At 36.3% G+C, this 27767-nt stretch overlaps 1 protein-coding gene across 12 annotated transcripts in view; it reads left to right on the top strand.

The window, feature by feature from the left end:
• Positions 1-27767, top strand: part of QKI (QKI, KH domain containing RNA binding) — a 157320-nt gene that overhangs the window by 116166 nt on the left and 13387 nt on the right. For 8 of the 12 annotated variants that reach the window (XR_004356371.1, XR_004356372.1, XM_032684283.1 and 5 more), the window contains 2 exons: positions 24647-24734; positions 27040-27336. Coding sequence is in view for 9 of the 12 variants with exons in the window: in XM_032684283.1 (XP_032540174.1) it covers positions 24647-24734; positions 27040-27336 (385 nt within the window). In the remaining 3 variants the exon portion in view is untranslated. The remainder of the gene's footprint in view (positions 1-24646; positions 24735-27039; positions 27337-27767) is intronic. The other 4 variants (XR_004356373.1, XM_032684284.1, XM_032684285.1 and 1 more) reach the window with 2 other exon arrangements.

Here is a 27767-nt window from a genome sequence, read left to right as displayed (position 1 = left end):
GGAAGTGTCTCTAGTAGAATCATAAAGGGAAAAAGAAACCAATTACTCCTTTTGGTGTTTTGATATCATTTTGGGTTTTTTTTAATAAGCTTTGCTTTTTACGTTAATAATTTCTTTCACAGAAATGTTGAAGTAGAATCCTGTTTAATTAAAGCAGTTCATTAGCAGGGAACTGTAACTGGCATAAGAGCAGTAAATATAGCTCCTTTGTGACTTCTGTAAACAGCTTGTATTTCAAGGGGAGCTTATGTAAAAAGTTGAAAAACTAAGTTTTTTCTTTAGAACATCAGCCTGTAACTTACGATAGAAAAGCAATTTCAGAAACAACTGCTAGTTTGAGAGTTGTATTTATAGAAATTAACCATGTCTATATTCCTCTAAAGTATTAGTAGTATTAGCATATGTTGCCAATCCAAACAAGTTAAATAATACACTTAAAAGCATAGAAATAAGGGTTTAGTCTGGATTCTGGGAGAGGAGAATCTTTTTTTCAAATTATCCTTTCAGTACTTCTCTTTACATACCTTCACACTTTACTATTGGGGCATCCTTTAGATGTCTAACTAAGTAGACCAGTTCTTTTCCTGGCTTAAGGCCTCAGGCTTCTGACTTAACTTTGTCAGGATCATTTTTGTGTTTCTACACAAAAGAACAAAAAGAACATGGAATTTCTTTTCCTCAAAAGAACATGGAATATGTTGCATTTATGGCAGCGATCAGTATCTGTCCTATCTGGCACATAATCCAAAGTTAAGAGAGACAAAAAATGGCACCATCTAGAAAGCATGGTTGAACTTATTGGAGTTTTTCCATATAGTTTCTTGGAAAAGAGATGTTGATACATGTGACTGTTCCTTCACTTGTCAGTGTTTGTTGATTCAGAAGTATAAATAGATCTGACCATGATTTATATCTCAGTTCTGCTTCCTATGACAAGTACTTAGCATTACAGTGCAGAGCTCTTCTCTTATGCTGCCTGAAGTACAACATTTTAGGGATGCTACCCAGACCATGGTTCTCCTGTCTTTTTTTTGTAGATGTTAGTTCTGCACAGTTGCAAAAGGGAGAAAAATGTATCAAAATGAGAGCATTGCTGTGCTTGGAGAGAGCACCATAACCCTGACAGATCTGATGCAAGTGAAATTAGTTCTCATCTCAGTAGTGAGGACCTTACTCAAGAACAATGCTTTGGTACATTAATCTATCCACACTTGCTTTTGAAGTATCCTAGCTCTACTATAAACTCTCCACCACCTTCCAGAATATTTGTTATGCATTGTCTTCTGTTGCCTTGTCTAAAATATGTTGCTTCCAGAAAAGTGTAGCAACCGATATTTCTGAATCCTTGCTGAGTCTTGCAGCCTCCTCGCAAAGATGTTTTGGGAAAAGAATTCATAAAATGGTATATGAACCAGTCTGTGACTTAGGCCGCTGTAGTTAACATCCAGACGTTGCACACATTTAACTATGCACGCTCGATAGTTTTGTGCACTGACTTGAGCAAAAGCCTTTGCTATGTTATTTGCTGGTTATCTTTAGGTAAACCATTTGGGTTTTGTGACTCTTGAGGTGTCCTTTACTCTCCCTAGTAAGACTGACAGTGTCTTAAACTGTTGAAGAGCTTTCAGAAGGGTTAAAACTGGGGGAACAGATTATAATAAGGGTGACTTGAACCTTTAACTGAATGGATTATCTACTTTCGTAATGAAAACCAAAGCCAAACCAAATTTTTTGTTGTGCTTTGGTGGCTCATGAGATAGCCAAATACAAAATACGAAGCCATATAGTGATTTCAGATGATGTTCAGATTAACTCTTTACAAATGGCAAAGCCACATGAGGAAGTGCAGGTGGTAGTCTGGGTTTTTAACATCGCAGTAAAGCAAATGGAGCTTTCTATTTGTAAACTGCCAAATACAAGTATATAGCATAATCTTTGGCTTAAAAGAAAATCGGAAATCCCAAAATGACAATGATATTGTGTCCTTATAAAGTGTTAAGTAATAACCTCAGGCACTAATTCTTATTTGTTTAAATGAAAATAAACAATATTTCTGTACTTGAAATTTGATATTGAACTTTTCTTTGTGGGAAGATGGGAGTGGCACTCGTTCATTTTTAGAAGAATTTGTATACAATATTTGGGACCATACTGCATTTAATACACATAGGTGGTGTCTCATATGTAGTATACTTGCAAGCTTCAATAACTGTCTAATGATAAAACAGAGCTGCTTTCCTGTATGGGCTTCTGCACTATTACTCCAGAGGAGCTGATCTTCTATTGTGGTTGTAGCACTTGCACGGTACGTAGAGGAATACGTGCAGCGTGAGATGCTGCAGTAGAGGTATGCATTGAATGTTTTACAGGCATCTGAAGATACACAGCGTATATAGAACACCAACAGGCACTAAATTAAAAAATTAGCGTAGTTGGCAAGCATAATGTATGGGCAAGCATAATTAATGCATCGGTATGGTTTTATCTCAAACGATCCTTACATCTCAGATTAAAGTACATTAGGGTGTTTGTACTTGTTCTTTGGTACTAGTCCTGACTTCACTAGCATCCTTATAACCACTGAAAGAATTGCATATAGAGGTCAAATGGAGCAATATATGAGGGTGTTTTGTTAGTTGTTTTTTGGGGGTTTAGGGGTTTTTTTACTTTTCTGTTGATAGAAGTTGTAGACTGCTTCACTAATTGGGCCAGATGGATCTGGCTGCTTTCTTAGATGAGTCAGCCTACACTTAAAAGATGTTTTTAACAGTACGGCTGCATTTGATTAGAAATGTTTCATGATAAAATTGTCTTTGGGTTTCTTGTTTGTCATTGCATATAGGATTTTAGAACTAAATCTGTTCTTCAAAAAAAAAAGGCAGTAGATTTAGAATATCTCCATAATTTTTTTTACTGAAAGTTTAACTTTCTCAAATGTTATGAATCAAGCTAATACAGAATTCAAAGTCATACTTTGAGAAACAAATATGGGATGTTAACTATTCACTTTAGATTAAAAGGGAAATTAGACAATATGTTTTGAAATTAAACGCATGGCTTGATCTCTCGCTAACATTTTAAAAGTTGGTTTCCTTCCATTTTGAGTAACTTTATAAGAATGTGTCTTATTTTTGCACATCGAGTTCTTTAGTAGTTCTGGTAAGTTTTCATTTGGAGAAAGGAAGAAAAGTTGTAGTAATGTTTACTATGGGTTTTCTTGATCTAAAAGAAATGGTGATGGGGACCAAAGCTAAGAAAAGTTCATCCTTGTTACTTGAGTTTTATGAGTAAAGGATAGTTGTTCTTAGTCCTATATTTTACATAAGAAGTCCATCTTCTTCCAGCTACATTTCAGATTTTTCCCTTTCAAAACACTATCTTCACCAATCATCATAACTTTTTATGCAACAGTTCATTGCATTTTTCCTACAACTTATTTTGTAAGTGTAACTGTGTTACACTCGCACATTTTGCGTCCTTCTGTGCTGTCATCTTGTCCTGTGCAGGTATCTGACACAGCTCTTAGACTTGTGTTCTGTGTTCCTTGAAATTACTCAAGGTATTGAGTCTAATTGATTTCATCTCATTAGTGAAATATGTAATAATGCCACACCATTCTTTTCACACAGCTTTGATTATGGTGCTTCCATGTTTTCTTTAGCTTTTCCTGTTCTTTATCTCAATTGCTACACAGCCCTAGTTATCTTCCTTGTTCCAATGAATACCTAAAGAACTTAAACATTTACAGCTAAATTGAATATTTCTTCTATGACTCTTCAGCTCATTGTTCCAAAATTGCAGTACTTTTTTTAAAAAACACAATTACTGTACACATGCATTCAGAGCATATAAAAGCTGATTCAGTAACTAGTATGAAAATATTTCATTTCACTGCAAGAATGTTTTCTGATGTGAAAATGTTAAAATACTTTGAATTGTGAATGTGTATTCTTTGCTTATGTCAGTAAAAGGAGGCCTCTGAGTGAAAGCTCACAACACAATTTTTTAGGCGAAATGTCTGAATGAAATGTAATGATAAATACAAGAATAGCCAATATTGTGTACACAAAGCTTAACTAGGGGTTTATATCTCTATCTTATAATTCTGAAACACGATTTCTAATGAAGAGTGTTGCAAGAGATGATCAAGCTTCAGAGCAAATGCTGGTAGGTTGTGTGGCAGATTGGCCAGTGAGAAGAGAGTGGCAGCTGTACAAAGTTAAAACAGTATTTAAATTGCGACCATTTAAAATATTCATGTAAACAGATAAATTTACAATTATTTAAGTGTTAACTATTACTAGAAACAAGGCTATTCAGGTCATGGTCAGCAGTGAAAAACAGTTTGTTCTTCTTCCTCTCTGACTGACTTGCTTGTTAGAAATGTCAGTTAAATGCTTAGCTTTAATAAATATGTAAGTGAAACAAATGAGAGAGTCAAGTGGTAAATAGGGAAAAAATGGCAGGAATACACAGCATTGAAATAAATTATTTGTATCTAGTTGATCTTTTAGCATTCAGGAAAAGGGATAAAAAAGCTCGAACTGAGATGTCATCTAACTGCACCAATTTGGTTTCTCAGTTGGCCAGTAGGTGTAATATCCTGATAACAGATTGTTCTGGGCATAATACTATGTCATATAGAAGACACTGTAGTATGCCTCATTATGAATATTCCTTCATAAAAGTTTTAAGTAAAGTGATGGAGTGATTAGTAAGCATCCTTGATACGTGGCATCCTTGTTTTGTTTCTCCAAGCTGATAAAGAGATGGAGTTTAAAATAAAAACAAACAAAAATACGTAATCTGTAGACATGAGTATTGGGGATAATGTGGAGGGGGCATTGGTATTCATTTATCTCTGAACCTTGTAGAGAAGTTTTTTCAGTGCATTTATGGCAATAGCCCCAACCTTTTTTGTTGAAGAAGTCAGTTTCATATGTGGGTTTACAAATGTTTAACTGAGGCATATCAATAAATAGGCGCCTTCTGTGGTATACAAAGATTTTACTTTGTCCCTTGTTATAGGGATAGTAGAATTTATCTAATCTTAAGGTTATACAGGTGAAAGGAAATGAAGAAGGGTAATTCAAGATAGGTCAGTTATTAAATCTAGAATTGAGAAGGAGTAAGGTCAGGTTTGTATCCAAAACATTCCCAGCCTTTAGGAACTACTTGAAAGTAAGGACCTATTGAAGCTGGCCGCTGTCAACATGCAGTACCTTTAGCTTGTAATGTCTCAGCCTAATTCTTATGCAAAAGGAGAGAGGCTTTCCTGAAAAAAATGAATGAGTTGTTCAGAGAAAACCTATTTTGAGTGTGATATTTACCTTCCCGAAAAGGGTTGTGGGGTAATTTTACAACCACAGGCCATACCACTTAGTTTACAATTCTTTAAAATGCGCATTTTGTTAACCACACATTTGTGACTTTTTACAGCCTTGTGCAAACTAGCCAAATGCATTCTGAAGTGCTGGTCACTGACGTGGATGTTCTTCAAGTTAAATGCCATAAAAGTCCTCAAATTCTGTGCCAAAATGGTCTAGCAGTACTTGGACAAGTATCATTCCTTACACTGACTGACTTTCAGGGAAAGAATCTATAGTATTTAGTGGTACCTGAAATGCAGGCTGATCAAAGCTATTCCAGATTCATTAATACAATCCATCAGTAGCTAACTAGGGTAGATTGTTAAAACAGATCTTCAAGAGATAATGCCATAACAGTGAGGCATTGTTGGTTACTTATAAAGGAACTATGGAGGATTTAAAAATAAATAAAAACTTAGAAGCGTATCTTCCTGTGCCCAGAACTCTTAGTAAAGAGGTAATTGCCTCCACTCGAAGAAATTTTTCAGGGTTCAGAAGTTCGTAATCATTATGATCTAATGCATTTGTTCTCCTAATTATTTTTTTTTTCAAGTTACTCGTGGTTTTGGTGTCTATATGGAACCACTGGAAGGGATAGGGTAGTTAGATCTGCTGCTCTTAGGAGGGAAGAAGGTGCTATGTATAGGAGAGCATACTTAAATTTTATCTGAAGATTTAGTGCTTGTGTTTATGATCACTTGTAAAAGATGCTAATGTCTTTTAGGATTTTTCTGACAGCATTTCTTAAATGAGTTAGAAGTTGCTAGTCTGGGGAGGATAGGATGTTGGTCTTGTTTAATTCATCTCAGGGCGGATGTTCTCTTGTCTGATTTTCCAGCTGTGTTACACATTTATAATACCCATGCCTTCCTGTTTTCCGCTTTTTCAAAAATAAAAGTTACCTTCTGCTGCTTCAGAGTACTAGGAAAATAAATTCTATAGGAGGACAGAGAGACCATCGGCTTCATTCACTGTAGAAGAATGAGTTAAGCCAGGATTTAGGCTTTTCCAATACAATAAGTGTTGGTCCAGAGACAGCAAATGTTTATTCTGTTCAACGTGGAGCTGCTGTTTACATTTCAATGGAAGAGGGAACAGCTAGGGCAAAAGAGCTAGGGAGCAGTCATTAGTTTTCTTCACATTTTCTCGATTAAAAATGACAGGGGACAAAAACTTTCTCACCAAACCCCCCACACTCCCTTGGCAAAATAAATAATGGTATAAAAGGAACTAGGTGGCTTTTTAAAAATGGAGACATGCTGATGACGGAGAGACAGTGGACGCTTACACATTCCGTATAATGACACAATATTCAGTAGCACAGTATGTAGTTCCTTGATCTGTATTACAGACTATTGCTATTATACAGTACATGTAATAACAAAATTAATTAATTTCGTATGAGAGGTGACTACCTTCGGTAGTCAGAACACTGAAGTTAGTGGTTCGGTTGTCTCCTTCGCTGTCATGCACCTGGCTTTTTGCCTTCCTTAGTTTTTGTTCTGCACAACTTAGCGGATAGGAGGTGCTTTGTCTTTGCAGTCTTGGAGTCTCTCTTGTGAAAAGCGGTAATGTGAGAGTACATCCCTTCCTGTACACAAAGGTGTTACTGCTGTTCTCTGCCGTGCACAGCCATTTTAATCTGAATGGGGAATCTGTCTGGGGACCCGAGTACAGTAATTAGCAGTCTCTTCAGAGTGTCAGAGCAGAATTACCATTGTAATGGTTTAGCAGGAGGATAAAAGGATTGAATTTGGGTCTGCCTTCCTGCCAAACTAAATGAGTTGCCATGGGAATTTTCAAATATAAGAGGCGTTTACTTAAAGCAATTTGGCGAGTTTGAATAAACTCATAAATTACGGGGTTTAGAGGAGAGATCCCTGCTTTCTCTGGCATGGTCTGAACAGCAAAGAAGGCTGTTAGAAAGCTGCTTACATTCTTAATGAGAATAAGTTGATCCATGCTCCCTTGCAGACTATCAGCTTATTAAGGCTAAACTGCTTCTGCTAAATACAGTACAGTAAGCACATTTTGAGAGGCAGAGTTTGCAACAAATCCCTGGAGTAAAAAACAAAATCTGATTGCTCCAAACATAAATTGAATTTCCTTTGCTAGATTTGATCTATTTTCAAGTAATGCTATTAAAAATGGTTCTCTGTATTGTTTCGATAAACATTAACCTGCTATTGATTTCAACTTTCCTCTGTGCATATAATATTTATTACAACACTTGTCAAATCTGCTTCTGAAAGGAGAGGGAGGGCATTGAAGGTTTCTTTAGAAAACAAATTAGGTGCAAACTGGTTTTTCTTCGGGTCACATGTAAATGTTTTCCCAGCTCAGGCCTGCCTTCTCTCTGAAGGGAGTTGGGCTTTGACCTGCTGACTTCTTTGTCAGCACCGAAGCTATTGAAATGTGAGAAGATGGACTTGGTGCTTTCACAAGTGCCTCAAGTGATGAACATCACTTATGCTTGTTTAACCTTCAGTTGTGCTCAAGAAGTCAGCTGTTAGTAGTAAGAACTGATGACCAGTGTTTTGTACTGCTTGTTTGGAATCATGTATTGATGTTCTCCTAGCCACTTAGATTTGATAACATAAAGAAAGAGGAGAAATTGTACATGTTTGGATACTTTGATACTAGCTTTAAAAATGTATATTCGAGGAAATGTCATACTTGATAAGAGCATGCAGTATATTCCCCAAAATAATTTCTATTATATAGCTTAAGGCTTAAATGCTTCCTTGTGATCCTTTTTAGTACATATCTCAAATCTTTACTCATCATAACTATTAGGATATGGTGGTGGAACTAATTAAAAAGAGAGCAGTAGTGCCATAATGGCAGTAATTTTAACTTTAGTTTAAAGCCGTAAAAATATACGGTTAGAACTCCTTGATACAGTCTTACATCACTAGCAGGAATCCTGTAAATTAGCAAAGGAAAATAGTATATTTGTGCTGGTGATTCAGTGGTTGAACAGCTGCTAATTCTAACAAATTCCTGAACTGTTACTAATGATGCAGCTGAAGCTGTTTGGTGGCCTCAGGGTACTGTTTCTGTGAAACTTTAGAAATATGTCCAAAGAAATTAGATGAAGACAAGAGCAGCATATTTACTAATACTCAGAATTTTAACTGTTCATTTGAAGTTACTTTGAGAAGTATTGGTTCGTCATAATAATTATATTTTCTCCGGAGTGTGCACACTTAAGGTTGTCAGGAAATTGATTTCATCAGACTTGATTCCTACCCCCTACTTTCTTATTTCTTAGAGGAGTTACTGGAAGGCAAAATTTATCTAAGTGTGAAGTGGCTTGACAAACGGAAAGTTTGAGTACTTTACACTGTGTATTATAAGAGGGATGCTAAATGATTAGAGGACATTACTGACATTAAAAAAAAAACAAATAGAAAAGGCAATGCTGCAGAAAACTGTTTGGGATACTGGATTGAAGTGAGTGCATCACTTAGGTCCTTTGTTCCAATAGCTCACAGCAGCTCTGCAAATTGATGCTGTTTATAGAAACCAGGTAGTAAAAAAAAAAAAAAGCATATTTGTATTACAGTTTTCAAATTTCATACCCTGGGATTTTTTTTCTCTTTTAGAATTTTGGTTTCATAGTTTGTGGGACTTTATTGGGACCTATCTTATTTCACATCTTGTGCCCTCTTCCTCTCCTTTCTGCTTAATTGCACAGCTGAGGTGGAAACAAGCGGCAATGGGAGCACGGGACAGCTTAAACTGGGTTTTTTCTGCCAGGTCATATGTTGGGATGGGGATATTTGATAATTACTGATAACTGAATCTGGGCTACATAATATGATTTATACTTTTGCAATACCTGTGAAAGGGGAGGTGGGAATTGCTACCTATTATGGCACCTAATTTTTTTTAATGAAGGGTTTTCATAACCTAAAAATTATTGATCAGTCGCATCAGAAAAATTATTGATCAGTCACTTCATCCTTCTCCAGCATGACTGAAGACATGCATTGGACAAGTTACCTGAAAGAAGATGGATATTTCCTTTGAAGGATACTGTGTCCTTTACGTCATGAGCAGTGCAGAGAGAAACCTTATGGTTTTATCATCTAAAAGCATGGCATACAGGAAAAAAATCTTGTCTTAGATAAAATTGAGGTGGACCTGCTTAGGTCTGAATCCGATTCTAGATACAATATGTTTTCATGAGTTGTGATGAGCCTGTTTAACAGTTTGAACAAAAGTCCACTTTCTGCTTCACTGCTGAATCCAGCTGCAGGCAACTTGATTTGTGGATGGATATCATAAAAGAGCACTTTTCAGACCTTTCCTTGAGCTGTTTGCTAAATGCTAGAAAAGTAACCCAGCAATTTGCTAGGGTTTTTTGAGAGGTAAATAAACTTGCTGAGTGTCTCACCAAGTGCCGGAGAACACAGAGGAAGCTTCAGGGATATGCACACAGACAAGGTGGGAATATCATAATGGGAAAGAAGTGGGAAGCTATGGAAAGTACTTGTTCTCTGTGTTTAATTTCTTATATTTTGAGGGTTCTTGGCTCCTGCTGGTCTAGGAATCCAGAGAATCAAAGAAATGTGCATTCTGCTAGAGCAGTAGAGGTAGCAGCTGTTTCTTTTACAGGCACTCCCTCTTTTCTAATAACCTCTTAAAGGGAGAAAGGATAAAAATACTAAAATTTTACTTTTGCAGGGGTATCGTTGCTTTTGCCTTTGATCTTTAGATTCCAGCAGTTTGTTTCTTTCTGCAATTTTTTCACTTACTAGCTTGTAAGTGAATAGGCTGGGAATAGGTTCTATGCATGTGTATTTTTGGTATCTGTACTCCAGATCAGAGTAGTGTTTATATATCATTACGCTAAAATTATCATTGTATGAAGAGATGGGAAAATAAAGTGCATCATCTAAGTCATACAGTTCTTGGCTAAAGAATATCAAGAGTTCTCACTTAGGATAGATGTATAGAAGAATATAATACAGAAAAAGGAAAAATATTAATAAGGAAATTGATTTTTGTAGGGTCCTCACACTACCAAACTACACATTATTTTCAGTTTCTTAACATGGAGCTTTGCAAGTATTGGATATACTATTTAACTGGTATGGATTTAAAGGTGGTTCTATAAGGTGTAAAAATTGCCAGTTTAGGATGATCATGTTTTAGAAGAGGTTTAAAATTAGGGGGGTTTTAGTGGTTTTTTAGGACATACAGTGCAAATACCAAAGTTCAAAGGTCTCTGCAAATATGAATGTGTGTAGATATTTACAGTATTAAGTGAATGGTTGAGGTTGGAGCTTTTGCATCTGATGAGCAAATCTTCAGTGGAGAAAGCGTACTTCACATAGTTTAAGGTAACTACTAGAGGAGCTTTATTAGTACAATTGCTCAAGAGAACCTATAATAGTATTTCTCCACTGAAGGTCGGCATCAAGAGAAAAGAAAGTCAGAAAGGAGAACGATTGTAAGTGAAAAGAAATGGGCAACAGCTATAAAAAGCAATACTATAGGATAATGAGGAATAAGAAAAATGAAATTATATGTTTTGATATGAAAAAAAGTCATTTAGGTGTCAGGTGGTGGTTTCCAGTTAGAAAATCAGACCGTCAGGCATCGGAATTAGCAAGACTGAGCTCCACGTGGAGGTGAGACAATTGACACACTGCACAGGCAATGTCTCAGCTCCCCTCGGTCTCTTCCCTTATGCTGGTGAGCCTGCATTGAGCTCTTTCAGTTTTGTAATCTGGCAGAAAACTATTCAGGTTTTAAAAAAAAAAAAGTGTTGCCAGATTATCAGGTTGACATAGTTCAGTCATGGATATAGTGATAGATACAGGAGAGCAAAAGTGAGGAAAAGTAGGACTCTGACCACCACTGGTTAAATTGGCTTAAAGTACCACCGGAGTGCTGGTTGAGAGGCTTTTTACACCTTGAAAAAGAATTTTTGACTCCTTTGACAGCAATGTAAAACCTCAGCCTAATTATCCAGAACTAATTAGTAGTCTGGGGAAAAGTCTTAAGAATAGCATTTTAATTTTTCGTGTTCTAGAATTGACTGTTGTATTTTCTAGATAAACTTATCTAAACTTCTTTCCTCTGGAATTATCCTCCCTAAGTTTTCCATCTGATCAATTCCCATTCCATTCTCAGTTTTTCAAAGTCTGAAAAAGTTTTTCAAAGCTTTCTGAACTCAGTCATGCACTGATGCACAGCAGCTTATTTTTACACATTCTGGAAACAAAATTCCATTAATTTATCTGTTTATTTGAATCACTTCAGAATTATATGCCTTGCTTTTCACACTTTTTGTACCTTTGTTGTCCATAGTTCCCTTGACTTAAGGAAAAGTACTTCATTTGTCTCTACCCATTGATAACGAGTAAATGAATATTCTTCAGTTACTCTCATTATATCCAAAAATTTGCATCAGTTTTTAGGGTTTGCTTCAGCCATGTCTTGTTACTGAAAGCTTAAAATATATTTATTCTGGTTTTGGCTTTGAATTTTTCTTTCCAATGTATAATTTTTACACACATTAATGGAAGTTTTTACCGCAAAGTGCTATGTATAAAAATATAGTCCATAAAATTAGAGACTATGCAAATTTAGGTATTATTTTGAAATATTCATGAGATTCTGAAACTCAGAAGATTAAGAGGGACTAAGGTGATTTATCTTGTTGTAGAAAATGTATTTTAAGCTGCTTTTGCTTATGAGTGTGCACCTTATCTACTGAAATACGAAAGTATAATTCTGCTCTATAATTCTCTGAAAGACTATTTAATTGTACATATTTCTAACATCTAACTCTAAAGAGTTTGTTTCTCTTAATGATTGGATTAGAACAATAAAAGTTTAGAGAACCAGAGTGTCTGAACACTATTTGAGCAGATTTAGATAGATGTGAAGAATTGAGGAGGAAATCTAGAAATGGGACAGTTTTACTTGTATAACAAGGACTCAAGGATCATTCTGAAAGCAGGTGGAAATCACATATCAATATGCAGTTGATAGTAGGATATGGAGGGAGAGTGATAGGCAAGGCACCAGTAGTGAATGTGTAGAAAGAAATTGTTACCACTGGAGTGGTGTGGTGTTACTAGGGTGGATTAATATTTTTCAATATCAACATTGTTTGTTCTCTGCAAAGTTCATACAGTATGTATCTGGCATTTAAGGTTAGTTAGAAGGCTACAAGGGAGATGCTACATAGAAATATTGCAGGAGTATCCTGTCAAGAGTGGTTTCCTGAGCATGACATGACAGCATAGGTCTAGGATGGGTCAGTGACTGTGGTTTGTTTTAGCCAGAGTTCAGGTATTCAGCTGCTTAGAAAAAGCAAAAGGAAAACTATTAAATAAAGTTTTGGTATAATATCTGACCCAGAGTCTGTAGCAAGCTGTTCAGATACAACAGTATAAAACATGCAAAGATCAGCAACAAATAGAAGCACAGAAGTCTTGATTTTTTTTCCCAGTATTGCCTTTAACTTGTAGTGAAATTTGATCAAATTTATACTGTGAGTCCTGCTAAACGGTTACTTTAGTGTCTGTGTCTGCTGAGGAGGCAGATTTTTAAATTAGTGTGTAGAACAGTAGGGAAGAATGGTGAAATTAATTATTTAAGATAGGCCCGATTATATGCTTCTCTCATTCTAGGACAGAAAATTACACTTAAAGAACTTAATTGTCTTATCATGTATAGAAAACAAATTCTAATTAGTAGATTCTGGTAATGTAGCATTTTAGGAAAAAAGAAATGAAAAAATTCTGCTCAGGTTAACCAGTCCTTTATTTTGGCAAGTCTCTAGTCTGATCTCATGATGCCAGTACCTTCTGGATAGAAGACTACATCATGTTTGTTATACTACAGTCTCATTTCTTTATGCAAACTGTCATTACCTGTACTTGCTTGTGATAGATAGAGTTCTGAAACATGGGCGACTTACAAAACTGGTAGACTATTATTTATGCAAGGCATCTGAATAATCTTGCACAGGAAGAAGGTTTTACTGCAGACTCCAGAAAACACTTTTTATGGATTCTTTTTTTTTTTTTTCCAGAATGTAAGGGGTTTTTTTAAAGCACTAGTAATACTTCCACAACTAAATTATTTTTGCTGTTGATGTCCTCTACTTTCAATAAAAAGTATTTATAATCTGATCTTACAATATGTAGCAGAATGAAATTTCATGTACAAAGTGGAATATATAAGAATATAAGAAACTGCTTTTGTATTACTATGCTATGAAAAATAGGTGGTTGTCAAAATCTGGATGTCAAAAACTGACCTTTAGGTATATGATAAATTCCCAAAGCCCAAGAGGTGAATATCTTGAAACGTTTTGAAGCTGGTTTAATTTTCTTTGATGCAACCAATGGGTCTTACTCCAGCTTTGAGTTCTTTTTTTTTTTTTTCTGAGAACTGTGATGAATAATTAAAATCAAACTTGCATATGTTTGAATTATTTTGGATGATTACACTAGAAAATTATGTGACTGCATTAAAAAAAAAGTCAAATTATCATCACTTCTGTTATTCTGGAGTAGTTACAAGAAACTGAAGTCTGTTGCATGATTTTTAATGATTTACTAAGAATCCACTAATCTTTTGTAACTAAAATTGCTAAGATTAATGGAATTGATTACAAAATTAAAATCTGTTGCATGTATATTTTTATGTAATACTTGGAGATGTCAAAAGTATTTTGGCTAATTGAGACTTTATAAGGCTTTTAAAAATATTTTTAATGCTAAATTTGTTATGTAGAAATAAAATAATTATATAAACTGATAGGAGAAACTTCCATGCCTTCTCTCAGCTTCTGTGTGACAGCAGGGCTAGCTGGAGTCAGTTTATCATCAAAGGTGTGCTTCATTAACTGATACTCTTAACTGATGGACAACTCCCAGCACACACCTGTGGCTGCTCCATGCAGCTCACCCTCCTAATGGCAGCCTTCAACAGTAAGAATGGCTTGCCTTTGCCTTTCCTTCTTGGGGCAGGAAAGGTCACTTCCCATTGCAGTAGCCACAGGTTAGGGCTGTGTCTGTGATTGAGGTAACGTGGTGAGTTGGTCAGGTGTGCCCGGCCATGGTTTGGCTCCGTGGGGAAGAGGCACTCCTCAAAGGCCCTTTGTGCTGGCCTCTCCTAAGCAGCACTGGGTTCTTGCTCCTGTCTGTGGAAAATAAGGGTTGGCCGGTCTCTAAAAGCTGAAAAGAAAGCTCAGTAAATAGCAAAGAAAGCCTTCTCCCTAGCAACATGCTGCCTTGAGCAGCCTGAGCCTTCAAACGGAAGGTCATATGATTGACATATTTGTCCTCTAAAGAAAATGCACACAATTAGTTTTTTCACTTCTCTGTATTTTTAAGCGGTGTGAAAGTGGGTTTTAGCAGCCGTATAAGGGAGAAGACTGGCCAGTCAGAATATTACCACCCCTTCCTTCTGGACTTCATCAGCTCTAGGAGTTCAAGAACAGAAAAGGCATCTGTGGTGTTTCTGGAAGAGCTAACTTCGATTTTTAAACAGTAATTAACCATTGGTCTTAGAGTACCAGTAAAGTGCACATAAGACACATATGTGATGTCAGATTCAGCAGAACTATGGGCTTATCATATACTTCAAAGCAGCTGGAAGTAATTGTGAGCTTTTGGGACTCGTTCACTTTTTAGCGGCTGTTGAGAGTTACTGCAGGTATATACTGAGTGTGTAACTCCTTTTAAACTTCCAGTGTTCTGTTTCCTTAACTGGACTAGAAATTAAAAAAAAAAAAAATTAATTGAATTTTGGGGCATCTTGTATTTAAAAAACATATTATTTCTCTAGATGGTAGCTTTATGCAGAGTGAAACAGTCGTTAGATGACTCCACTTTAAAGGTTGCATGTGTGCAGAAGACAGTTATTTTGACAATAAAACAATTCACGCAAACATTTTACAAAAGGGAATGTAGGTGAAATGCAGAAACAGTTCTTTTAATCATATTTAGCTGTTATGATTTCTGTTGAAAATGTGACTGGAGTAATAAGTGTGACAGTCGAATAAGCTATTGGAAGACCACTGCTCCCTGAATACTAACATTTAATAATTGGAGAAACTTAAACATTCATGGGTTTACCCTTTATTGTAATGCATTAATTTGTTTTAATTAGTATTAACATTTTCAGGATATATCAAGCTGAAGATAAAAATGTCTTAAAAATTACCACTGCAGCTTGAATTCCCATGTGGTAGTCTGCAGCCCCTGAATCCTGTGTTTAATGAAACACATAAGAGAAGGTACACTTGAAAGATGTGTACTAATTCACAGCAACAGTCTTTGTGCTCCTTGCCACCAGCAGTTAGTTTTCTTCTGTGGGTCTAAAAAGAGAGACTTCTCACATTCTTTCTTTGTTACTAAATTTGATAAGAAACGTCATTTTTCTTTTATTATTTCTGGGTGGGAACAGATTAAAAGCATAATGGACATGTCTTCCATTTGAAAACATGGGGTACCATTTTGGTACCATTTTGAAAATGGAAGGCTTTGTTTATGTACTAAACCGTTAGTGTAGCTGGAAAGAAAAGAGGCAGGCATGGGGAGCTCTAGAGTTTGCAGCAAACTACTAGCTTTGAAACCCTTTAATGGGGTTTGTCCATGCGCCTGGTCCCATCTTGCCCTCCCCCCCTCCGTGTTCCCACGTGCTCTAATATCTGAGTTTGGTGTCTGCACTTCAGCGGCATTTACAGCCATTTGAAGTGTATAAATCCTAACTTTGAATAGAAACCTCCTGGGATGACAGAGGGAAAATAAATGTTAAAGGTCAGACTTACCTGCAAGTATTTTAATTAATCATTCCATTGTTATATTTCTAACAACTACCTCTAATTTGTACCTGTTAGAACAACAGGTTGTAGGTAGTTTTGGAGCATATGTTGGTTAAATTATTTTTATAATTTATGTAAAACTCGTGATGGGTTAAAGAATTTGTCCCGATATCAGTGGACTGTGTCAATACTGTCTCACAGTGTTTTGGCACTGTTTAGTCAATTCCAAAGGCTACAGCTAGAATAAAGACTTGCATAATGTAGGTCATGTTTGCGTTCTCTGTTCAGATTTCAATGTTCGTGGTACCCAGGATATTGCTGATAGAGCTATATGTTGGAAATTTGTACCACAGGCTTGCCTTGTACTATCTAATTCAGTGTGCTTGTAGTTTAACTCCCATTTTCAGAATAGAATTAACCAGTGAAGAGGAATGTTGAATGTCTAGCATTCCAAAATTACCAAAAATAAAGTGTTCAGCTCTGACAGTTTTTTTAACTGGGCATGCACATTGCTAAAAATAGGTCTAATGCTTTAGATGGCATTATTGATAGATATTTCATTTGAATCCAAATATCAGCAGATGTCTTTGTTAACAAATCTGAATGTATTAGCTCAGTTGGTTAGAGCATGGATGCTAATAATGACAAGGTTGTGGATTCAATCCCCATGTGGGCCATTCACAAAGAGCTGGACTTCATGATCCTTGTGGGTCCCTTCGAACTCAGAATATTCTGTAATATTATAATTCTGTCTTTTTTAAAACATTTTGGATGGTACTGTACAAATGTGGGTTTTTTCCTTTAGGGTATTTTGGGGTTTAGTGTGAATATATGTGTAATGAAAGATACATTCCTCTTCTGAAGCCTTATGAATTGCTAAAGCTGTTGTGTGTGACGTATAGAGATTCTTGTCACTGATTTTATTAACAGCATTAAAACAGTTGCAAGGAAAAGAGAAATGATAATTAAAAAAAAAAAAAAAAAAGAAAGGACTTAGCAAAAAGCAAGTTCTGAAATTGAGTATTGTTGAGGGTCTAGCTTAACTTGCCCAAGGGACCTTTTTTCCTTGAAAGCCCAAACCCCTGTGATTTAAATATGAACCCATCACGTCTGTCCTGAAGAAATGTTAGGACAGACATAAAAATCTGTTAAGATCAAGCAGAATGCTGCTGGTGATCCCCCCTGCCCTAGTGTGTTAACAGCTAGTATATAAGGTATATGATGAAGCAAACAAGCAAGTCCCACGGATGCTGTATTTCATCCTGGCTTATAAAATGCACTTCATGCTGATTTTCTGTACCTTATCTGTATTTTCTTCTTGCAGAAATGGAAAGTGGGGGAGAGAGGGCATAAGGACTCTAAAAAATATTACTGGTGAGCCAAGGATCATGATTAAACAGGGATATGTCAGATAAGGTGATGTGAAGTGTAAAAAGATACGCTGCCTTTTCCCCCAAGTGTATCTTTAACATTATGACCAATGAATTTTTCAAGTGAAACTCCACAGTCTTCTTTGCATATCATTTGAACTGAGAGCTTGCTTTGAAAAAGATAAGCAGACTGTGTTGCCCAGAAGAAATAATGATGCTAATTTATCTTTGCCTGTCCTCATAGACATAGCAGTATGCAGCAATGTTGAAAAGGAAATAGGGAAATAACTGAGCTATAGTTTACCACCTACTCAGTGCCATAGTATTGTTGATGACATAGAGAACTCTGAGAAGTATGGCTGGTCTGGAAGTCTGTCTCAAAAGTATTTGGGAAACTTGCCTACAATGTAAGAATAGCTGCCAAACTGCCAGAAGAGACCTCCTTGGCAAATACTCCTCAGCTCAAACAAAGCTATGGTGAATGCTTTCTGCTCCATCACTCTCAGAAGTGTATAATCAAGGATGAGAAAGTCTAAGTTACGTATGTTTACCAACAGCTTCTAACTATCAATATTTACATTCTAGGCATGGGAATCTTGAAGGTCTTTGCCAGATTTTTTGAGGGAAAGTAATGATGTTTTAATACTGAGTAAGAGAATAGTTTAGCAGAACTACAAGCATTTACAAAAGTGAAATCTAGTCTCTTGCAGTAAATAATTGATTAATAGTTGAGGTAGTCCCATTCAGAGTCTTTTAAAAAGCTCTTTTTTGTATTTTACATCTGGTTACCTGTCATCTTGCCTGGGATTTTGTTGCTATAGATACATTAGGAATTAAAAAAGACCTTCCAAATATAGATTGTAAGTGTATATCCTTTAGCTTCAAAAATTCTGACATGTGTTAACCTTTATAGTATATTTTACAATATATTGATGCCTGAGATTGTTTTTTTGTTCAATATGTGTATATCCAGGAATTTGTAGTATATTGTTTCTAAGGTTTTTTGTTGATAAATTGTGAATGGAAGGGTTTTGTCCCTGGATAGAGACATTCACATGTAAAGACTGTTTGACCTGAGCGTGGTATGTTAGGAATACTTACTGATCTACAAGTGAATTGCAGTGGAACATTTTTCTTTGTCAGGGAGATAAAAGCATTCTAGAGCCCGGAGAATCCAACTAGTGTCACAGTGCAAACATCCAAGCTGCAGCTGTTCCGGCTGTGTAGCAGCTGGGGACTGATGGAAGGCAGGGTGACAGACCCCTGAGGAGCAGCCCTGCCACCTGGATAAGTAGGTTAAGATCAATGACAGTAAAATATTTCAGTGGTGCTATTATGTTTTACCAAAATTCGTATTAAATTAATAAATTACAGGTGGCTTATATGATACAGATGGGCAGTCTAAAGAATAATTCAAGTCTTCGTATTTAATGTGTATATTTCCAGGTGGTGGAGAAGTTGTTTCTTTTTTGTGGCAATTATAAATTACTTTTCCGTTTGAGGAAGAGTTTTAAGTATCTGATCTTGTTCATTAGTATAGTGTTTTTCCATAACTGCCAAGTTCTCTACCCTTCTGTTTGGAGTGTGTGTAAAATTATTTAATGCCTTACCTGCATACTGGAAAGTATAATGTGTGACTGGAAGAATTCTCTACTTGAAGTAAATGTGTAGAAAAGCGTATGGACTTGGACAAAATGTGGTAGCTGGAAGAGTTCTCTCCGAGGGTGGCAGGAAAGGTGCAAAGCTGTTGTTGAGTGTTGCTGTTTAACCAACAGTAGTGTGGGGCAGGCAGGAAGGCAGGTCTGCATGAGAGGTTGCTGAGGTGCTTGGAAGGTAAGTGCTCTTTGGCGCTCTTGGGTTGCCGAGGCCGCCTGATCATTATTCCCATGAACCTGTTGGGACAGGCCTACTGCAGTTGGCAGGGGAAGGTAGATTGTTTTTTGGCCTTTGTGTTTGCAGTTGATGTAACTATCGTTTTACTTTGCCACAATTTCCTCTTCCCACTTAGTGCTCCTGCTCTGAGCCTTAAAGGACAGCCCTGGAAAAGCTTATAAAGGACTGATCTCTTAACCTAAGCCAGACTTGGCTGCATGTGGTGCCAGATAGTAAAACTGTCTGCTGCCTTTCCTAGGGCTGGGCTCACTTCAGTTCATGAGAATTCAACTGAAGTGCAGGGATGTGACAGGCTTGAAAAAATGTCATCCAAAATGCATGACATTTGGAAGCTAGACTGTCAGTAAAAGTCACTAATGTCACCTAAATAAGTGTATCTATCTATTTGTTATGCATTTAGAAAAAAATGTATCGGTTATGTTTTCCAAAGCGGTTACTTTGAAAGGAAATTGAGCATTATATGGGGAAAGTGTCTACGTTCGTACAGATACGTTGAAAGCCTTCCCTTTCAGCATTAGTACTAATGAGAATTGAAGTACATTCTGAGACTTAGCTGAGTGAGACTGTGAACCTCAAGAAGCTCTGTCAGGATAAAGCATCCCTACTATCACACAAATAAGTGGAGTGTTTGGTTTCTGAATTAAGTGAACTGCAGTCGTGTTCCTTTTGGATCCAGCAGCAGTATGGCAGGGCAGTGTGGGCACTGACTGTCTCTCCTGGATGCTAGTTTGTGGATCTCTGCTCTGTCATAAACGTTGCTGCTTGATCCTTCTTTTATTTTAAGATAGTACCTTTCTTCTCTACTGTAATTTGTTACAGGCTTCTCAGAGTTGACTGTACACAGAATCTAACAGTCTATCTGTCACCTTTGAAAACTGATGTCTCTTCTGAAGTCCTTCATCAGCATAGCACAGTGAAGGCATTTACATTTGGAGTCTGCATGGATGTCTGTCTTCCACTTTGAAAACATGTGCATCTAGTTGTGTGTATGTTTTGTATATAAATAAGAAGTTAAACTGTATGATACTATTCAGGGTGTACTGTGTGTATGAGAATCTGAGACATTTCAGTGCCTAAAAATAATTTCAGAAGCGTAAGTTAAACAAAAGGATTCTCTGGAGATCTTGGAATATCTGAGGTTGAAGTATAGCTTGGACATTGATAATGAAAAGAATTCCTTAGTGTTTTTTCTCAGCCCCCCCATTTCATGACGTGAAACAAGCTCTTACTAATAGCAGTTTATTGTATTCTTCCTTTTTCTTTTTAATTTTTTTATTTTATTTTTTGTGAAACTGTCAGTTTTGTCCAATGTAGGGGAGACAGGTAGGAGGTTTTAACTGGGCGTTTGTAGGGTTCGTGCTGTGTATTTAGTTTGAAATTTAGGAAGTGTTTCCCCAGTGGTGGCACTTGTTACTAGTGTTTTGAGTCTTGAGACTATTAATCCTACTCTGATAAAGGATTATCTGTTAAGCAAGTTACTTAAAATGATAGTTCTCACTGGCATTTGGTCTCCTTTAGGTCTATTTATTGCTAGCCCAAGTAGAGTTGAGCTACTCAGAAGAGTATGGGGCCATGTGTTCAAAAATCAGTAACCCCTGGTGTCTGTGCGTGGTTGGCTTTGTTAGGATTTACTACTTCGTGTTTGTATTCAGTGAGTAGTTTCAAGTACTTACATTTAAAGAATTATGTTTCAAGATACCATTTAAGGAGGTTTTTTCTTAATCTGCATGTTATATTGTACATGATAAACAGAAGGAAAGCACTGGAGATTTAAGAGGATGAGAAGTTCGAGGCAATCACTTGAGCTTCAACTTAGTAATGCAAATCTGGCTTTAAGTGACCTTATTGATGTTTGCTCAAAGTAGCTTCCTTTCGGTACAAATGACTGAGCTTTGTTGCAGCTATTGTACAGGTAATGTACTGTCCCTTTAGAGATTGCCTTTGTATCCCTGATGCAACCTCTCTTTCCTTTAACAGAGAGTGCCTGCAGAAATGCCTGGAGCTAAGACAGATCGAGTCGTGTGCCTTACTCGATCATTTGTCAGCAAAGAAGCGAGAGGATAGGGCAGGCAAAAACATGTGCCCCTTGCTCTGTCCCAGCTCTTGGAAATTTGAGGTCTTGGCTATTGGTGAATGATGTTCAAGTGGAGATCTTGATGCCAGAGAATGTAGGACAGGACAGAGTGTCTGAAAGGGTCCCGACCACTTCTGTGACTTCACCTTGAGAAGATGTGGCAAGTGACTGTTGCAAGTTTAGGATGCGAGGGGGTGGCAGGATTTTAAGCAATACCAGTAGAGTGGTGCAAATAGTGCTAAGCATCCAGGTCTTACGGAGATAGTATTGTATAATAAACAGTGCCATCTTCTGGGAGGAGTCGGAACGATGACCTTGTGGTCAGCGTTAAAGGTGTTAAAGTGGTTTGGTTGGGTTTTTGTTTGGGTTGGATTTTTTCTTCCTAATAAGTGCTTTAAAAATCAAAGTACCAAAAGTCAAAAGTTAGTGTTAATGTCTGGTAATGCAAGTCCACATCTTACATCTCTGATTTGTTACTGATGCAGTCTTTAAGGAAAAGTTTTAAGCAATGTTTTGGGGTCAGTTTAAAAGAAGAGAAGTTTATCAACAGCTGAGCAGTAGTCCAGAGAAGTAAATCTCAAAAATAAAAATCAAGGACTTTGTTTGCTTTGTTTGATGAAGTCCATTATTGTTTTCATAAATATACCTGGGTAATCTTTTTTTATAGAAAGCAATAGTGACCTACAGAAAAACGTTAAAGATCCAAAGTAAGAATAATTACTTGGACTTATAGCTCCTTCTTTTGGGTAAAAATGTTTTCTGTCTCACAAAATTATTATCCTATAAATAGTTATATAGGGAAATATTCACTGTGGTGCAAAATCTGGGATTAGAGTTGCTAAAATTATCCTAGCAAGTGGAATGTAAGATTCAGCATTTACTGAGACTTATTAATGGTGTAGATCAATCACCTGAAGTCTTATTTGGAGGAAGTGAGCAATTTTAGTAACGTTAATGGAACTGTATGGGAGATGCAGCTGACATTGTGAGGAAGTTTTCTTGTTGCACACTTTCAAATAAATAAATACATGAACACAAACAGTGTAACTGTTATGGGGGGAGAGGAAAAGATGAATCAATTGTAAAAAAAAAATCTTTATTGCTAAAATAATTAGATAAGGTATATCCAGAATGACAAGAATTTGTGACCTCTGGATAGGGAGATAGATTTGGAATTGTTTTTATTGTGTCATGATTGCCTAGGTTATTTATCAGCAAAGATGCAATGAAATAATGGTTTCTTTTAAAAATAGGAGATACAATTTTGCATTTAAAATGTAATTCTGTTCTGAGTATCTCATGTTAAGCTTGCTAGAATTGGTATATTTTGTATTGCAAAGGGTCTCATTTTAATGGCTATGGAGTCTTGAGGTTTCTGGATACTACAGTACTTAACTGTACAATTAACTTGTAGCTAAAATGGTACTTGGATGTGCATTTGCTTTTTCAGTACTAGTGTCAGCTTGGTCTGTCATACAGCATTTAATATATAAAGAAAATGTCTAATTTTCAGTACATTCTGAATGTTTAACAACGACATAAATTATTACTGTTTGATAATCTAGGTGTTTATGCAAGTCCTCAGTATTACAGTTACGACTTTCAGTTTCTGACATCTGAAAGAAATTTAGTGTTGACCCGTCTTACCATGTTGATTTTATGTTGTTGATAAAAATCAGCTGTTAAAATTTCCATTGCAAGGTGTGGTGGCCCTTGAACACACCTCACAATAAGTACTGTATTTGCTTAGATAAAATTTTAAAACTATTTTTGTCTTGTAATTTAGTAAATTCCTTATCCTTGGTATGCATGACAGTACGTTGCTGCAAACTAACGTGAAAATATATTTCTCTATACATTTGGAACAGTGCTATGAGTTAGTTATGCTAACTCATAACTACTTTGAGATGACGTTTCACTGGTGCAGTGCTTTAGTAGACAGTTATTGGTGGTGATTGCTATTCTTTGTGGCTTTTAATTCTGTTCTTTTGTTATGCCCTTGGAAATATGAGTTCAAACCTCTGTAAGAGCTGTAGTTTAAGAGAGGTGAACAACTCTCTCTGGAACTAGACTTCAGATTTTCAGAGCAGGTGGCTCAGTGTGTTATTATACAGGTTCCCATTAACTTGGAAAATACTGTTCCAAATACCTGCAAAATATTGTGTGAATAGATAAGTAAAAATATAAGAAATCCAGTTTAGCAAAGGAAGAATGCAATGCAACTGACAGTGAAGCTGCCCTTTTTTGCATCTGAGAATTTCAGCAGTGACATTCTATACAAGAAGCAAGGGGTAACCTAACATTAGACACTGACCATCTCTCTTGGGTTTCCTATATCATAACTGTGTTTTCTGCATGTTAGAGTGTAGACTAAACAAATGGTAGTATTTCTGGAGAGAAAAGTCAAAAAATACCTGGTCTTAAACCTGAAATTATACTATTAGAAATGTTTTGTTATTAACTGAAAAAGTGAGCCCATTTTACTGAACACTACTTAATATTTATGCAACCTGCATGATACCAGTGGAGTGGATAACTTCAGTAATTTATTTTGAAGCAAAACCGCGAATAATGTATGCTTTGTAAATAGTGGTCGTATCCTCATCGGAATACATCTACATGTGCCAGAATTAGGAATTATTGACATTTGTCAATATCCTGTCTGGAAAGCTACTCAAAGTTTGTTGTTTATTTTTGTTTGCCCCACCTCCCTTGTAGTCAACTATAGTGGAGCAAGTTACAATAAATTGCAGTGCATAAAATCTGTGATGCCTATTCTTCCTCTGACCCAATAATACAATTTGTAAAAAGATACCTTTAGGAGTACATGAACACATATTTGAGGAGAAATTTCCTTAAACAATTTCTATCAAACACAGCTTATGTTTAACCCTATTTTTATAATTTATGTTATGAAGCTTTCTTTTCCAAAACTCTTTTAAAGATGTTTGTCAACGTGACTTATTGTTGACAACAGACAACTTGCCCTTAATTTTAAGGAAAAGTTAGCAAAGCTTGCTGTTTTTGTGACTAATGGTAAGCAGGTATTTTGCTTGAAGACATTTTATTCTAGGTCCCTTAGATCTTGTGCACTAGTGAATTTATAATCCTGACTTTCTTCCTATCTTTTCATATGCAGGCAGAAGGAGAAGACAGCCTTAAAAAGATGCAGCTGATGGAGCTTGCAATTCTGAATGGCACCTACAGAGATGCCAACATCAAATCACGTAAGCATGTCATAAGCTCAAGGGTCAACGCTATAGTACTATTTGCAGGTTTTGATTCTTAAAGCTACTTTTTGGAAAATGTGCAGTGGCAACTATGTTGGAGAATGGAAGGCAGTAAAGACCCAACAAAGCAGTAGGTAGCTGTTGGAAAAGATCTTTTGGTGATAAGTTATGTCAGTTGGGAGGTTTTTTTGTTTGTCACCCTCCTCCCCCTTTTTTTAGGCAATATGTCTGGGTTGAAACATTTACAAATATATAGTATAAAAAACCTCAACCCTTAAGCCAGATTTTCCTATCGTACAATAATTTTTTCCTTAGTGCATCCTTAAGGGCAATAGACTCCTTTTCAATTTTATTTTTAGAGATTTAATTTTGAAATGTTACAGATGTTGAGGATACTGTGAATACGTTTTTCTGTATTATATTCCTTCCTTTCATCTTGCTTGCATGCGTACCCCCAATGTTATGTTTTACCAACAATTCATCAACTGATTTCACAGCTGAGTTCACAGGGATCAGTGATGTAACAAGCCATTTTTATGATTACTTCCATTACATTTGTGTGAAAATGCTTTTGCAAACGCATGTATGCACAAGTTTACACTTGAAAATTAATTACACGCACCTACTAATGAAAGCATACCTATTATGTGTGATATAAAGTATTTTCTCTAGTTGAAAATCTGATTTCTCCTTCTGAAAATGTAGCTCCTTTTCCAAATTAAATTTTTGCTGTAGCTGTGCTACAGATGTCAAATGTAAGCACAGTTAAACCAGTCTTTTCACTAAGGGCCTACTGATATTTGCAAGTTTGTTTTCTCCACACAGTCACCATTTCAGTGTTGAATATGTTTAAAGATTGGAATGCAGTTAGGTCAATTTGAGAGTGCTTACACCAGTGTAATTATTCTGATTTGAAAAGAGACATAAGCAAGGGCTTTTACCATTTTTACCACTACAATGGTAATGGTAAATCTTTCAGGCCTAATGAACACTATAATATTTAAAGCTAGATCGGTTTTAAATATATGTTAGTCTATAAATTGTTGAAAATATTTGAGTAAAATAGTTTTCAGAATAGCTTAAATTGAAGCAAACTGTTGCATAGAAACCTCTATATTAATTTGAACAACTTCTTTTTCTGATCTGTTCCCATTGGTCTATTGTATCAGTGTAAGTGGGAAGATAGAATTATTATTTATTTTTTGACTAGAGATTTCCACACTAATACTAATTTTTTCATAGTAAGACAGTTTCACTCTTTGTATTTTGATTTTACTAAAAAGTTGAACGTGTAGAAGCCAGACTGGTTTGTTTCTGTTTGAGAAAGGAAAACGTTTGAGGGTTTTTTTGAATTATCTAAGCACTTTTTTTAAAAAAATAAAAATAATAATAAATCTGAAAAACTTTTGCCACATTTCTCTTTTCAGGCCACTTGTAAGTTAATTAAACCAATGTAGATCAACAGTAGTGCACAGAAATCCATAAATTATAGCCCTTTAAGATTGACTGTTACCAGCAGATGTGTTAGTGTATAAGTTGTTGTTCATCTGGTGTGCCAACAGGCTTCAAATAGCACCTAATGAAATGTGCTAACACCACTGAAAAAAACAAACAAAACCACCACAAACAAACAAAACCCACCAAAACAAAAAAAGCATCTATTTTCTTTAAGCAAGGCTGTAGTAAACTTCTAATACAAAAGAAGTATCTTATTTGATGAAATTTGATATGGAAATCACATTTGAGTCTATTTTATTCATGCTAGAGTAGGAGAGGATTGATTCATGTTTCTGGGTCATCTTTAACTTCACTGATCCTGGAAATTGGAATTGTATATAGGTTTAAATACAATTTTAAGTCATATAAAAACTGTAGACTCATACAGCAGCTCTGCATAACTGAGTGTCTGTGGACTCTGTAGATGCACTAAATTTTGTACTCTTTGTATTTGTGACAGTATTTCCCTTGTATTTCCTGCATGCATCTCAGTCTCATGCAGTCTTGATAGCATAAATGAAGAAATGTGGTCTAAATGGAGCTTTCGTGCTGTGTAACCTGTTTGAGAAATCTACCTCACTGTTTTACAATGGCTTTTTTATTTTGCATGTTCATACTTAATCACACTGGAAAATGGAAAGCTGTTTGCATTTGAATGGTGTGCTTTGGCACTGTGTGATCAGCGCATGTACTAATGATTTCCTTTTATTTTTCTTCTTTCCTACTTTTTCCCCTTTTTCCCATTCTTTCCACGTTTTATACTGCTATCTCCATACTTTCCTCTGAATTTCTTTGCTTACTGTAGCAGCCCTTGCCTTTTCTCTTGCAGCAACAGCCCAGGCTCCAAGGATTATTACTGGGCCTGCGCCTGTTCTCCCACCAGCTGCCCTGCGTACTCCTACGCCAGCTGGCCCTACCATAATGCCTTTGATCAGACAAATACAAACCGCTGTCATGCCAAACGGAACTCCTCATCCCACCGCTGCAATAGTTCCACCTGGACCCGAAGCCGGTTTAATTTACACACCATACGAATACCCCTACACGCTGGCACCAGCTACATCAATCCTTGAGTATCCTATTGAACCTAGTGGTGTATTAGGTAAGATCTTTGTACGTGAATGACTGGAGAATGTATTGCTTATGCTTCTGTGGTATTTGCAAAGTAGAGGTCATGGAGCTCAAAGAAACAAATTTGAAGCAACAAACTTAGCTCAGGTATATCAAAACTGCCTAGAAGAGCTGCTCAGATGGTGCAACTCTTGTACATTTTAAGCATGTTTTGCGTTCTTGAATGTGTATGTTTATTTATAAGATTACTGAAAACAAAATCTTGATGTTTGTATAACATTAGATGGTGGATACACAGGCATAAAAAGCTACATAGAAGTTGACATCTATTACCTGTCATTTGGGCTGCCATAAATACCAGATTTATTTGTATTCTCTTTAACATAAATTAATGTCCAGCAATCTTTGGAAGAGAGAGCTTCTTATTTTGCTATATTGTTTTAGTAGCAAAACTGGAGAGAG

The sequence above is a fragment of the Chiroxiphia lanceolata genome, chromosome 3 (assembly GCF_009829145.1).
Source record: "Chiroxiphia lanceolata isolate bChiLan1 chromosome 3, bChiLan1.pri, whole genome shotgun sequence".
NCBI lineage: Eukaryota > Metazoa > Chordata > Aves > Passeriformes > Pipridae > Chiroxiphia > Chiroxiphia lanceolata.
Note: the sequence above shows the minus strand (reverse complement) of the source record. Positions and strands in the feature narration are given on the sequence as shown.